Source organism: Pelodiscus sinensis, chromosome 8 (genome assembly GCF_049634645.1).
Source record: "Pelodiscus sinensis isolate JC-2024 chromosome 8, ASM4963464v1, whole genome shotgun sequence".
NCBI classification, from domain to species: domain Eukaryota; kingdom Metazoa; phylum Chordata; order Testudines; family Trionychidae; genus Pelodiscus; species Pelodiscus sinensis.
In genome coordinates, this window is record NC_134718.1 from 1,785,959 (window position 1) to 1,801,792 (window position 15,834).

At 41.9% G+C, this 15,834-nt stretch overlaps 1 protein-coding gene across 2 annotated transcripts in view; it reads left to right on the plus strand.

Moving 5' to 3' along the window:
- The window catches only part of OGA (O-GlcNAcase), a 46,197-nt gene that overhangs the window by 13,798 nt on the left and 16,565 nt on the right, over positions 1-15,834 (plus strand). For both annotated transcript variants that reach the window (XM_075934506.1, XM_075934507.1), the window contains exons 9-14: positions 1,256-1,866; positions 2,278-2,452; positions 5,950-6,035; positions 6,915-7,019; positions 12,311-12,396; positions 14,094-14,286. In XM_075934506.1, the coding sequence (XP_075790621.1) occupies positions 1,256-1,866; positions 2,278-2,452; positions 5,950-6,035; positions 6,915-7,019; positions 12,311-12,396; positions 14,094-14,286 (1,256 nt within the window). The remainder of the gene's footprint in view (positions 1-1,255; positions 1,867-2,277; positions 2,453-5,949; positions 6,036-6,914; positions 7,020-12,310; positions 12,397-14,093; positions 14,287-15,834) is intronic.

Here is a 15,834-nt window from a genome sequence, read left to right on the forward strand (position 1 = left end):
TTGGGGAAAAAAACACAAGTTTTGGTGACACACAAGCCTTCCAGCCAAACCTTCCCAGTGTAAAAGTTTTAGGGCCATATGGAATGGGGCAGCACTCACCTCCTGCAAGCGCCCTGGTCTGGCTGAGTGCATTTACGTGCACTGTCTCTTTAAAAGCCTTTTTAGCTACTCAGCCCTCTGACCTAGTCATGCAGCCTCATGTGAAATCACAGGTTCTTCTAGGGTATATACTTTACCAGGGGCCCATCCCAGTGCCCCCGTAGTGCCTCTCATTCTGTCCATCCTATTGTCTGTTTTCCCCGCTCAGTATGAAAGTGGTACCTCCAGGGCATCTGCTCTTGGAGCCAGTTCTAAGCAGCTTCCCACTGGGAGCTGTCCTTGGTTCTGCCAGCCACCCTGACCTTCTCCCTTATAGGTCTAGGCTGCAACTGAGCTGCTTCTAGTCCTGCAGCTTCTTATCTAGTCCTTCCTGGCCCCTGATTAGCTGGTTTCTTCCTTGCTACTCTCGCCCCTAGAGGACTTCTCTATGGCTTGTTTGGACTTAGGACCTAGCCCTGGTATGTCTCTGTGTAGTCCTATGGCTCCTCAGAGACTAACACAATATATAGCCTCGTGGGCTCTCTTGGGTAAAATCCTCATCTGATGAAGTGGGTTTTATCCATGAAAGCTCATTATGCTTCTCAGGATATCCACAGCCTTAGGATCAGTAGTGCTACCTATTATGGAGTCACTCTCCTCTCATCAGTGATTTTTAAGGTTATACCTGGACTTGAAGAACCTGAGGGACCATTGAGGGTGGTCTGTATTACCCTGGGCTCTAGACTGCTAGAAGAAAGGTGCACATACACTCTTACCCAGCTGCTTTCAAGTATTTGTCAGCTCATAGCAGGGCAAAATCTCCTTAAGGTTCTACAGAGCCATATTATCAGAGAACCCATAAGTGTGGCTTTATTGATAATTTTTTATTCTCACCATAGTTGCAAACGGTGCCAATAGGTGCTAACTGGTCTTTTTAGAAAACTGCTTCCCTCACATGTGTACCACAAATCTATATGGGAGGGGAAATCTCCAAATGTCTGTCCTGGTAAATCTCTTGAGTGAGCTTTATGCTTTGACAGATTTATATTCTTAGCAGCACTGTATGGACGTCAGTAATGATCATTCAGCCTCCCTTGACAACCGATCATGCTTATTATTCAGAATGTAGAAAAGTTGGTAGAGATTGCAAACTTTAACTTGTTTGTTCTGTTCTCAGGTAGGCAAGTGGCCCATAGCGGTGCTAAAACCAGCGTAGTTGATGTGGGGCCTCTGATTGCACCATCCTCTTTAACTGCAACAACTGTGGTTACCACCGTTTACCAGGAGCCCATTATGAGTCAGGGGGCAGCACTGAGCAGTGAGCCCCCAGCACTGGTCAAGGAGGAAGAAAAGAAGCAGTCTGAAGAGGAACCAATGGACATGGTGGTGGAAAAGCTAGAAGACACAGACAAGAATGTTAATCAGATACTGACAGATATAGTTGAAGCTAAAATGTCGGAGGAGCTAAAACCAATGGATACTGATAAAGAGAGCATAGTTGAATCCAAGTCCCCAGAGATGTCTATGCAGGAAGACTGTGGTAGTGACATTGCCCCAATGCAGACTGATGAACAGATGAATAAGGAACAGTTTGTGCCTGGGCCAAATGAGAAGCCTCTCTACACGGTAGAACCGGTGACTCTAGAGGATCTGCAGTTACTTGCTGATTTGTTCTACCTTCCATATGAACATGGACCCAAAGGTGCACAGATGCTGAGAGAGTTCCAGTGGCTCAGAGCAAATAGCAGTGTTGTCAGTGTTAATTGTAAAGGAAAGGACTCTGAAAAAGTGAGTGTTACTAAGTCTTACCTTCCTTTCCTACATTATAAGCCTAAGCAGCTTTACACATTTCCTATAATACAGGGAGACTGCCGGGGGACAGCTTTCTTGAAGCCCAAGAGCTGCATGTCATTATTTTTAAAAGAATGTAAAGAGTAGATCATATAGCCCAATGGCAGCTGTGTGCAGGGGTCTGCAAAGACTGCCAGCCATTTGACCAGAGAAGCACAATTCAGCCTGCCATCTTGTAGCAGCAGTAGTGAAAGGGTATTGAGCAATGGTTAACGGTCAGAACTTTAATGAAAGATCATATGCATTAAAGGAACCATGAAGTACAGCATAGTGCAGTGCTTTGTTTGGAGAAAGCTGGTCTCTACAAGAATGTTTTTGATCTTGTGGATCTTTTGTCTTCCCCAATAGATTGAAGAATGGCGCTCCCGAGCAGCCAAGTTTGAAGAGATGTGCAGCTTGGTGATGGGAATGTTCACTCGCCTCTCTAACTGTGCCAACAGGACAATCCTTTATGACATGTACTCCTATGTCTGGGATATCAAAAGTATCATGTCAATGGTGAAGTCTTTTGTGCAGTGGTTAGGTAAGAGCACTGGGATCGGGTTTATACTCCGATAGTGTACCTCTTTTGTTTTTAATTAGCCCACGGGAAAAATATTTGACAGAAAATGCATTAATTTGGTTGAATTTGATCTTCATTAAAATATTTCCTGCCTCACTATTCTGAAACACTGCTCACTCTACTTTGAATTGGTACTTGTATGATGAGTAACAGTGTTCAGTGATTGGCAGTTAAATGGAACTTCAGGCTTTTCTTCTTGGGCTAATGAAACTGAAATCTCATCTGTGGAACTTAAGTGCTGAGTTTAACTTGCTCTGACTGAATGCACACTGGACTCTGCCATGTAACCTTGACACCCTTATGTGATTGGAAATGACACTATGAAATGTGACCACATCAGCCATCTGCTGCTTGCTCTGTCTTGATAACATTATTGCTGTCTTCAACAGAATAATTGCAGAAGCGACCTTTCAGTGGGCCTGGCCAAGAGGAAGCCGATCCTCCCAGCCCTTGCGCATGCGAGCTTTAGCATAAGGCTATTCTGGTGCAAAATGGTTTGCTTTAACATTTTCCAAACAGCTGATTTTTGGCAAAGGGTGGAAATTATGGAGCTCTGTAAGTCAGCTTTTGTTCAGAGGTAATCTAAGGTTTTTAAACAGAGCTTGAAAGACTTTTTTGTATGCAGCTTTTTTTGCTGAAACACATTTTTTGGGGATCTTAAGTTGGCAGATAGCACCAGCATGGCCTGGGTTCTTCTAGTGACCTCATTTCACTTTCAGGTTTCAATCCAGCTGTAAGGAATATGCTGTGGATTTGCTTGATGTACACAGCAGGCTGCAAAGCTGATGGTCTCACGTCACAATTTTTGTAGATGTCACAAACCTCACAGTGGATAACCATTACACAGCCTTTGTCTAGTTCTAGTGTTTCAGTTCTTAAATCTTACTAACTTGTAGCTAGGTTTCAATAATTGACAGAAGACCTAGCTTGCCTCAGTGAAGGCAGGTATTCTACAAAAACTTCTTGTGTCTTGTGCAGTTGCAATATGAAAAGATTTGTTAAAGAGGTGAGCAAATATCAGACTTTTATAATGTATAGGGAGCAAACATAATAATTGTAAGGTCTTTGAAAATAGACCGATAGTATTTAGTGTGTGAACATGCCTCCATCCCAGTGCAACTTCAAAGTTTGACTTAATGATTCCTTAAAGCTCAAAAATGCTTAATGTTTATCTGGCTTTCTATTGAGTTGTAAGCATATAACTCAATTAAATGTTTAAAAATGTAGGCCAGAGTTTTCAAAGGAAGTCATCCTAGTTTTGTCTGCTTCAAGTTTTGCATTTCTAATTTGTGCCCCCTTGGGCCTTATTTTTCTAAACATCTGCTGCTCCCAGTGACTGTAGCTGAAATTGTGCATTACTCTGCCTTTTGAAAAGCAGATCCAAGCTGTTCCAAGTTATGCTCTCAAAAATTGAGGAGGCAATCCGCATCAGGAGCCACTTCTGCCAATATTGGCCTTGTTCAATCTCAGTCCCTCAACTTCTCTGAAGTAGCCAGAACGCCTAGTAAGAATTCTGACTGTTGTAACTGCTGCTTCCCCTGCCCCGGGAATGTGATTTGGGAGGAGAGACCCTTCCGTCTCCTTATTCTTTTTAGTTGTTTAATTTTACATTCGTTAAAAAAGCGCAGTAAAAGTGCAGTTGAGACAAAGATTTTCAACAGGAATACATTTCTATAGTGCTTATTAACCTGGCTTCTGTAAGTTAAACACATTGAACCAAAATTTGTTTCACCATGGCATGTTCAATGGTCCACTGACAGTTCATTTTCTTCACCTCTCCTCCCAGTCCAGCTAGCATTCAGTCCCTTTAAATAGTGTGGTTGTATAGTACTATGGATTACTAATGCCTTCTATTGTCTTCTTCCCCACTGTGTACAGATGGGAGAATCCTCAGCACAAGTTTCTACTGCTATTGGACGGACAGCACCAGATGTTCGCAGCGCGTCGTCATTAATTAATTAGAATGGAAAGGTTTTGTCTGTGAGGCAGTTCAGATAGATTAGATGTGCAATAGGCATGAACTGAAGTCACATTTGCGCAGCGACTAAGGCATTAACTATGTTTTTCATTTACACAGCTCTTCATTCACGCAGCTCTTTATTGTAATAATTGGAAGTGCTAGTTATGTTGTAGTCTCAAAGGAGAGACAGATACTGTCTTCCAAGTTAATGACAAAACCTTATTAGTTGTAAAGGGTCTCTCTTAAATCTGAAATTAAGATGTGGAAGTAAGCTCTACTTCAATTTTTATATTTGGATTATTTTCTAAATTTATAAATACTTGAGTTCATTTTAAACATTTATTACTAAATTATCATGTCAAACTTGGGACATTTTGGGACTCTCTGACTAGCACAACATCATTGACTGTATTGATCTGAGACTGTTACTTGAACAGGAGGTATATTGCTGTCCACAAAAGGAAAAGAACTTTTGCGCTGCTTATCTTATCAGAAAACTAGGCAGGTAATTATCCCCACTCCAAACATTCACCCGATCTTTCCCTCCATCAGAGATGTCATACATGTTAATTGGTGTTAAAGCCTGTAATGCTTGCCTAATGGGACAGTCTTAAATGCTAAATTTGCTGATTAAAGTTGATTTTTCCAGTACCTAATACAGGATTATGTGATGAGCATTTTAATGGGCCACATGTGGTTGGTTGGTAACTGACATGCTTTAGGAGGAAGAAGTAAGATACTAAAAAGCAAAAATAAAACTGTATAACAAAGCTGTGAATTCGTTGCAGTTAATTTACTGGCCTCTTCAGCATGCCAGTGGTACTGTAAATACATGGTCCAGAACTAGACTGAGCTGACCTTCTTAGTCTGTTGTAGTGAGATCACTGTCCCCTAACAGCTGTCATAGCTGTCTAACTGAATCAGACCATTCCATGCATTTATTGCCAACCCTAGTTTTCTGACAAGATTAAAACAAATAATACTAAAATGTGACTTCAGACAGGTCCAATTTTTCCAAGGGGCTGTGGTAATGGAATTTATATTGTCGTATTATCTGATTAAATTTGCAATAGTTACTAATCAGGCTTTATCGCTTCCAAAATTTCCTGTTTCACTAAGGACATGATGCTTGTGCTACAAATGTACAGGCAAAAGAATGTACAAACAGGTCTGGGAAGCTTATATCATTGCACAGATCTCTTGCATCCCAGTGTGGAGTGAGATGCATTATTGGCTTTTTTTAAATACTTAATTGTCTGCTCTTTAGCCCGTTATCTGAAAACAGTGACACTGATATTGCATTTTATGTATCCATTAAGGGCATGAGCACTTAAAAACTTTACAAACTATACAACATTATTACAGCCTCCCCCAAAGCCCTGGATTATAGCTCAGTTAGAGAGCTTTTTCCACAAAGTGTGTTAGCATTTTGGACATGTTAGACCCCCAGGAAATCCCCCTTCTCGTAACGTTCTCCGCTTGGATCTGATCTCAACAGGGTGTCGTAGTCAATCTTCAGCACAGTTCTTAAGTGGAGACCAAGAACCCTGGGCCTTTAGAGGTGGTCTAGCAGGAGAGTTCCAGGTATCAATATGACTTCACAACTGAATGACATTTTCTTTGTTTTATGAGAAACCTTTTGATGCACAACAGAGGTCTGGAAGGATTGGTCTGCCGAAGGCTTTCTGGTCCAAAGTCCAATTAGCCTTACAGCTTGGTTTTAAAATAATTTTCCTCCCCTTTCCACAGTAATTTCTCAAGGAGATGCTGCGTGTCCCATGCGCCTGCGAAGCGCAGCGGCTTTAGTTGTACATTTCACATTGTTTCTTTGCAGGTCGCACAGCGTTTTTATCTGCGCCCGCAATAGCACAATGCGCGCATGCTTGTCTGCCGATGGGAATTCCATGAGCAAGAGCGTGTCACTGACACATATTTTGATTCTTCTCTAAACAAAATTGTAACCCATTTTACTGGGAAGCTTTCAATTGGGGACCTTTCTTAAACCTCTGTTAAACCATGTTCGAGTTTGTTCATGGATTTTTCAAGTGCTGTACTTTTTCCCCCCTCACAGGTGCTCTGTGCGCAGCAAATAGAATCAGCGCATTGCTTTTGGGATAAAGCGTCTCCTCTGGCCAGTTAACCCTCTTCAGACCAAACCTTTCCTCCTGACATGCTATGTTCTTATACAGAGACAGTGTAGATATGATTGGTATAAGTATGTTAAAGCAGAAATGAGCTTAACATTAACACCATTAATGTGCTGTTACAATTGCATATTTTAAAGCACCAATTGAATAATTCCTATTCAGACAATAAGGTCTTTGTATTTGTAAAGCATACCAACCCCACCTTCTGGGGTGCCTGCAGTAGCAAATGTTAATTTGGGAATCTGCAGTGCACGTGCCAGAGTGCAATATCTCTCTTGCATTTCAAACACTCATATTAAGTCTTTTGTTTTCACAGCGTTTGCTGCCTATTGATGGGGCAAATGACCTCTTTTTTCAGCCACCTCCATTGACTCCAACTTCCAAGGTTTACACTATCAGACCTTACTTTCCAAAAGATGAGGTAACTATATCTCTGACATGAATGAACTTTACTATTCAGCACTGATGCTGCCCCAACCTGCCATATTCCCTGGGGTAATATGTTGCTTTTGCATATCAATTTCTAAAAGCAGTTTTTGTACTAGTAAGCCTCCTTGTTTTACAGGTTGGGGTTGGAACAGAGAGAGAGAGGTGAAGTGACTTGAGCAAAGTCGTAAAACAAGTCACTCTCAGCCATGTCTATAATAAATAAATCCAGACACTGGTCACCTTTTCTAGTTATTGGCCCATTCTCCCTCTCTCAAGTGCAAACAACTGTTCTAGGATTTCTTTAGCAACATGTGTTAATGTGCTGTAAGTGAATCTTTGTAGTAACTGCCTATATATACCCAAAGTATCCACTTGGTGGTCAGTCTGGAAAATGCTACTTCATTTGAGCTTCTGCAGATCAGATTGGCATTGGGAGTTGATCACTGCTAATTAGCTGTTCTTCCTGTTTTGCCAACTTAGAAAATAAGCACTTTGAATTCCTTAAAGTGCTTATTTGACTGACAGATTCTCAAGTCTTATACTGTAAATTTACCCTGCTTTAGTATCTTTTCAATAAAGATGTTTTCTCATGCTCCTCAACAGCCCTATAATCTAAGGCCTTGTCTAAACACAATTACACCGGCTTAACTAAAGGTATGATTTAAGTTAAGTGCAGACCATTGAGGACATGCGTGTATCTGTTTAAAATTATGTACATGGATTTCACTTACATTTGCATATTGACTGATGCGTGCTAAACTAAGGAGCCAGTAGACAGAGGCAGCAAGGTCGGGGAAGAGTAAGGGGTGCTGGGGGGAGCTGGCTTAAAAGCCAGTTCCCTCCAGTTCCAGCTGTGAGATGGGGCAGGGGCGCAGTGGAGGCTCTTCCTTTTTTGAAATGTACAAGAGCCCCAGTGGGGACTCTTGTACATTTCAAAGATTGAAACGCCTCGTGGAGTCCCCCGCTGACCCCAGGCCTCCATGTGGGCGCTTCTGCTTTGAAATGTACAAGAGTCTCCGCTGGGGCTCTTGTACATTTCAAAGGCAGAACACCATGCTATTCCTTATCGACTAAACAGATCATAGAATCATAGGACTGGAAGGGACCAGCCATCGAGTCCAGCCCCCCGCCCTCAAGGCAGGACCAAGCTCCGTTTACACCATCCCTGACAGATGTCTATCTAACCTGTTCTTAAATATCTCCAGAGGGAGATTCCATCACCTCCCTTGGCAATTTATTCCAATATTTGACCACCCTGACAGTTAGGAATTTTTTCCTAATGTCCAATCTAAACCTCCCTTGCTGCACTTTAAGCCCATTACTCCTTGTCCTGTCCTCAGAAACCAAGAGGAACAAATTTTTTCCTTCCTCCTTGTGACACCCTTTTAGATATTTGAAAACCGCTATCATGTCTCCCCTTAATCTTCTTTTTTCCAAACTAAACAAGCCCAGTTCATGAAGCCTGGCTTCATAGGTCATGTTCTCTAGACCTTTAATCATTCTTGTTGCTCTTCTCTGTACCCTTTCCAATTTCTCCACATCTTTCTTGAAATGTGGCGCCCAGAACTGGACACAGTACTCCAGCTGAGGCCTAACTAGTGCAGAGTAGAGCGGCAGAATGACTTCACGAGTTTTGCTTACAACACACCTGTTGATACAACCTAGAATCATATCTGCTTTTTTTGCAACAGCATCACACTGTTGACTCATATTCAACTTGTGGTCCACTATGACCCCTAGATCCCTTTCCGCCATGCTCCTTCCTAGACAGTCGCTTCCCATCTTGTATGTATGGAACTGATTGTTCCTTCCTAAGTGGAGCACTTTGCATTTCTCTTTATTAAACTTCATCCTGTTTACCTCTGACCATTTCTCTAACTTGCTAAGGTCATTTTGAATTATGTCCCTATCCTTCAAAGAAGTTGCAACCCCATCCAGTTTGGTATCATCTGCAAACTTAATAAGAGTACTCTCTATCCCAATATCTACATCATTGATGAAGATATTGAACAGTATGGGTCCCAAAACAGACCCTTGCGGAACTCCACTTGTTATCCCTTTCCAGCAGGATTTAGCACCGTTAACAACAACTCTCTGACTATGGTTATCCAGCCAATTATGCACTCACCTTATCGTGGCCCTATCTAAGTTATATTTGCCTAGTTTATCAATAAGAATATCATGCGAGACCATATCAAATGCCTTACTAAAGTCTAGGTATATGACATCCACCGCTTCTCCCTTATCCACAAGGCTCGTTATCCTATCAAAGAAAGCTATCAGATTAGTTTGGCATGACTTGTTCTTCACAAACCCATGCTGGCTATTCCCTATCACTTTATTACCTTCCAAGTGTTTGCATATGATTTCCTTAATTACCTGCTCCATTATCTTCCCTGGGACAGACGTTAAACTGACCGGTCTGTAGTTTCCTGGGTTGTTCTTATTCCCCTTTTTATAGATGGGCACAATATTTGCTCTTTTCCAGTCTTCTGGAATCTCCCCTGTCTTCCATGATTTTTCAAAGATCATAGCTAAAGGCTCAGATACCTCCTCTATCAGCTCCTTGAGCTGCTTCTCAGTTTCCTTTCCAAACCTCAGGACTGCGTTGTCACCTCAGAGTGTCACGCTCTGCTAAGCACTGGATGTCCTCCTGGGATGCATTTCGTCAAGGACCTGGTGACTTGCTGACATCTAACTTTCCTAAGTGATTTTTAACTTGTTCTTTGTGTATCCTATCTCCCAAACTTACCCTCTCTCTGCTTGTATTCACTACGTTAGGCACACCTCCAGACTTCTCGGTGAAGACCGAAACAAAGAAGTCATTGAGCATCTCTGCCATTTCCAAGTTTCCTGTTACTGCTTCTCCCTCCTCACTAAGCAGTGGGCCTACCCTGTCCTTGGTCTTCCTCTTGCTTCTAATGTATTTATAAAAGGTCTTCTTGTTTCCCTTTATGCCTGTAGCTAGTTTGATCTCATTTTGTGCCTTTGCCTTTCTAATCTTGCCCCTGCATTCCCGTGTTGCTTGCCTATATTCTTCCTTTGTTAGTTGTCCTAGTTTCCATTTTTTTATAGGACTCCTTTTTTATTTTGAGATCATGCAAGATCTTCTTGTTAAGCCAAGCTGGTCTTTTGCCATATTTTCTATCTTTCCTACACAGCGGAATTGTTTGCTTTTGGGCCCTTAACAACGTCCCTTTGAAATCTTCCAACTCTCCTCAGTTGTTTTTCCCTTCAGTCTTGCTTCCCATGGGACCTTACCTACAAGTTCTCTGAGCTTATCAAAATCTGCCTTCCTGAAATCCATTACCTCAATTGTGCTGGTCTCCCTTCTACCTTTCCTTAAGATCATGAACTCTATTATTTCATGATCACTGTCCCCCATACTGTCTTCCACTTTCAAGTTCTCAACTAGTTCCTCCCTATTTGTTAAAATCAAATCCAGAACAGCTTCTCCTCTGGTAGCTTTTTCAATCTTCTGAAACAGAAAGTTGTCTCCAATGCAGTCCAGAAACTTATTGGATAGCCTGTGCCCCGCTGTGTTAGTTTCCCAACATATGTCTGGATAGTTGAAGTCCCCCATCACCACCAAATCTTGGGCTTTGGATAGTTTTGTTAATTGTTTAAAAAAGGCCTCATCCACCTCTTCCACCTGGCTAGGAGGCCTGTAGTAGACTCCTAGCATGACATCACCCTAATTTTTTACCCCTTTTAGCTTAACCCAGAGACTCTCTACACAGCTATCTCCTACGTTCATCTCCACTTCAGTCCAAGTGTGTACATTTTTAATATACAAGGCAACCCCTCCTCCCTTTTTTCCCTGTCTGTCCTTCCTGAGCAAGCCGTACCCTTCCATACCAACATTCCAATCGTGCGTCCCATCCCACCAGGTTTCTGTAATACCAATGATATCATAGTTGTATTTATTTGTTAGCAATTCCAGTTCTTCCTGCTTATTACCCATACTTCTCGCATTTGTATATAGGCATCTAAGATACTGATTTGATCTTGTCTCCCTGTTGTGCCCTGACCCTCCTTTCTCCTTGCCATTATAGGCCGTAGTCCCCCCCATTTCCAACCCATCTCCCAATCCTGCACATTCAGCACTTACCTGTGGGCTTTGCTCACCTGTCCCCGCCGAACCTAGTTTAAAGCCCTCCTCACAAGGTTAGCCAGTCTGTGTCCAAACAAGGCCTTCCCGCTCCTGGAAGATAGTTGATGGAAATACCATTGACTATTTGATTAATCAAAATTTTAACATCCCTACACCAGATTAATTGAATCTTTAGTGGTAGAATTTAATAACCTAAGTGACGTTGATTTTTAATGGGTCTTGTTCTCCCTAAATCCTTTAGCCAGGTTTGAAAATTCTAACCTAAAACTATACCTTTTGGAAAACTGACACAACTTCTTGCATACACCAGATCTAAAACATGCTGTCACAAAGTTTTGAAGAGGGAGACTCTTAAGTAGGGTAAAGACGCCTCATTCAGTCAACTTGTATTCAAAGAAAAAAACTAGTTTACTCCATGTAAAATGTCTGATTTGTAAATAGGTTAGCTTTTCAGACAAGTTCAGCTTCTGTTGCTGAAGGGCAGTAACCACTTCTTAATATGAAGGAATCTGTCAGGACATATCCAGCCCTGCAGAAGTACCTTATTTTGGTTGAATATGGAACATCCCTGTAGCTATTTAACATTATAGCCTATTAAATATACCCAGAGAGTACTTAGTGATTAATGAGCATGGTTAATGCTCTTCATTGTTGTGACAGATGTTGAAGTGATCTACAGTACAGTGAACCCTCGTTTATCGCGGTAGATAGGTTCCAAACCCGACCGCGATAGTTGAAAATCCGCGAAGTAGGGACACCATATTTAACATGTATACAGCGAGCCCTCGCTACTTCGCGGTTCGACCATCGCGGATTCACGTATATACATAATGTAATGAAAAAAGTCCGCGAAGTCGTGAATCCGCGATGGTCGAACCGCGAAGTAGCGAGGGCTCACTGTATTCTTTTTCAGGGATTAAGCTTCCCGCTAGAAGTATTGTGGGCATGAGGCTCTTTGAGGCAGAGTTTTAACTAGTTGCAAGAAAGATAACTGAGGCCTCTTAGAATGTTCTTTATATGCTTCCGTACAACTAAATTGCATATCAAAACTTGTTCCATACTGGAATTCATATTAATGAGCTCTCCAAGGCAAATTTGCTAATCAGTGTGTGTGTGTGTGTGTGTGTGGGAAATAAAATAAAACACTCATTCTATGTCTGTTTTTTAAGGCATCGGTGTATAAGATTTGTAGAGAGATGTATGATGATGGAGCTGATCAACCTTTCCATAGTCAGCCAGACTTAATTGGAGACAAGTATGTAGGACATTCTTTCTTTTATACTTTTCATGTATGTCTTCAGCCATTGTAATTGTGGTGTGTTTATATGTATGTAGCATTAACAGTGTGCTGGATGCTTCATGAGTCTCTACCTTGGAAGAGTTTTCTGTGAAAATAAAGCGTAGAAATAGGTAGTTAAAGTAGTGAAACAAACACAAAATAGCAGAGTGGTAATGGAAGGGTTTTTTGTTTGCCTGTTTTCTTTCTGTTCAGCAGGTTTAATTTTCAGAGACGGGGACTGGGTTAGGGTTTATAGGCCTTTTGGAAGAAGTTTGTGTTCAGAAGTGATTTGTTGGAGAAGACAGAGACGTGATGGACATGGTCCTAGAAGGTGATGGTAGGGGCTTAAGATAGAAAGGAAAATAGAAGGGATAAAAGGAAAAGTGTAAGAAGATTGGAGAAGACACCAAACTGCACTCTGGAGTGGACTGCCACTCCTTTTCCACTTCAGCCTCTGAAAGGTATCACTGAATGATAGTCAACACAGCAGCTGTTACTTGATTTATGCTCAAGTACCTTCTGAAGGTTTTACTTGTCTGTGCTCAAATCCCCAGTATGCGCATTCTCATCAGTGGTAGCACCAGTGAGAATTCAGGTATAAATGGAGGTTCCTGCAAAAACTGCCCCTTTTATCAGTTTTTGATTCAATATAATTTCAGCTGCTTTAAAGTAGTGGGAAACTCCTCTAGCTGGTGCTGCTGAGCCTTCTACACTAGGGATTCCATCAGATCAGATTTAGTGATAACACTGGTGGGAGTTCTCTTAAACATCCTGGTTTTAATTAGCCCCTGCCTGGCCTTTTTGCTTCAGCTTCCTTTAAGAATCTGGTTTTATGTTGTGGTAAATACCTGAGTTTGCCTTGTAAAACATTCTACTAGCCATCAACTATCTTTTTAAGGTACATACATGTATTGTATAAAAGTGTGAGGTGCATCACAGATGAAAACAACATGCATTCTCCACTAGTTGAAGAAATGACAAGTGAAATGAAAGCAGAAGGGAGTAAGAAGGGCATAAGCGATTTGAGTTCTCTTCCCATCTTGTTAATGTTCTGGTTTGTTGGAATACTGTAATAGGGATGCTCTGTCACATGGGGGACAGGAGTAGATAATTATAAATGGGATAAAAAGGTAGAGGGAAAAATGGAGAACAGCATGAATATGTCTACAGGAACGACAGGAGAGGGTTGAAAGATTGCTCTTTTGATGAATTGCCGTAGACAGAGTACAGAGTTACATGGGCGAATATAGAGCTGCTGGCAGGATGTGCCACTAAGAGGTTTTATTATTGCCCCACAGCCATGGAGCTGAGGGAACAAGTGGGATAATTGGGGCCCTGGCGAGAAGCCTATCCATGCAGTGGAATGGCAGCTGGATCTTAGTCCCTTTTCTCCTTGCTTCTGATTCAGAACCTTGCTGCTCCCCTGGCCTGAATACCTCATCATTGATATTGCACATCTTCTTAGCTGCACTTGTGCTTTGTGCAGTTGTGTGCACAGTTATGACAATGACATGTGGTATTGAAAATTTGGTCCTAAGTGAGTAGATCAATGCCTTTGCCTACCTCGTGTACAGTATCTTGACTCTTAAACTACAATGACGATGCCTAGTTTTAAGTGACTGTTGCCTTGTTTGTGTGATGGACTCAACTGGATGATACTTTTCTCTCTACAGGTTAGTAGGAGGCCTGCTTTCCCTCAGTCTGGATTACTGCTTTGTCCTTGAAGATGAGGATGGCATATGTGGCTATGCTTTGGGCACTGTTGATGTAACGCCCTTCATTAAAAAATGCAAAATTTCCTGGATCCCTTTTATGCAGGAAAAGTACAGTAAGCCGAATGGTGACAAAGAACTGTCTGAAGCAGAGGTTAGTAGTTCCGTGAGACCTGGAATTGCACTAAACCTTATAGCCCAGGTTGTAAAGTTAATCACTTGCCTTATGCACTTTTTCATCATTAGAACGGCACCCTTTAGTCTGTGAGCATTTATACCATGCCTATCATTGCGGTATCTGAACACTTTACAAATAAACCAAAATTTTGTCTTCAGTACAAAATCATACATGAATGCGAGTTGTAATTGATAGTGTAGCCATGAGGTAATCACTATGACTGTATAATAATTAACATTAGATAGGGTGGCACCCCCATAATTATAATGGTATTCTTTGGTGCCTATGGTATGCCAGGAGCTTTTCAAGCAGTTAAGGTACAGTTCCAGCTCAGAAAACATCACAATGAAAAGAAAAATTAAGACTTGTAACTAATCAAACTAAAATGGGATTTCTTCCCCCTTCTCCCTCCCACCCCTGATATCAGCTTGCCATGTGATCCTCTCCCTACCCTTCCCAAATGCCCTTGCTTTTTCAGACCCAGGAGGTGAAACAGTGTTCCAGAGGGAAGGCTCTTCTGAGATTGCCCTGTCTCCAGCTCTCAGACATTTCCATCTGAGTTACTAATGCATATCAGTTGTGACCGCAGTGTGTAAGAGCGGGAGCCTCTTCTTTGATGTGGCTTAGGTCTTAGGTACATCTTTAAAGAAATAGAAAAATCAGCACATGCTTCAGGGAATGGGTATAATATGATACCACTACGTACATGGTCAGCATGTGTTCAGAAGCTGCAGCTGTTGCCAAATATTGAAGGATGGACCATAGCAAGGGCCATGTTGTAGAGATCTGGTATCTTTTTACCAGATGTAGGACAAGACATTGATCATGGGCTCCATTTGGAAGTCAAGGACCAGCCTGGGAATCCAAAAGCGACTTAAATGAAGTGCAGACAAATCTTTCAACAGAGGCAGACAACTTTGAGCCATCTAGTAGCCTTCCTGTTGCCTCTACCAGCATTAACATTAATCTTGTTTGGATTGTGTGCACTTCCTGTAACTCCCTCTTGTGGTTAGAGGTACAAGAAAAGCATCAGCACAACACCATTTGATATGTGACAGGCAGCTTTTTGCTTTTCAGTCATCCACATAGTCATAGCCAGTGTTCCCTGTAAGCTGCCCACTTGCTGCTTTGGGAGGCTGCCCGGCTGCTTAGAAGAGCACCCACAGCTAGGTTTTTTTCTACTAGTGGTGCACATTCGCCCCATGCTTTGGTGCACATAAAGTATTCTGCACATGGATGGAAAAGATTAGAGGGAACATTGGTCCTAGCACCACCATCCAATAATCTCAATGTCCCCAGGCTGTTAGTGATACATGTTAAATAGTAAAGGTGTTGATGGAACCCTGCATGAAATCCCTCAAAGCAAATCAAGTTGCCAGTGTAATGGTTCCATGATTTATCTAGGAAATTGAGCCACTTGAACAACAATTAACTCTGAGGAGTAGACCTCAGAACCTCATGATTAGTATCAAAGGCTATCAGATAGTCTAAAGGAATAGTCTTCACCAACACTGTTTCAGTCTC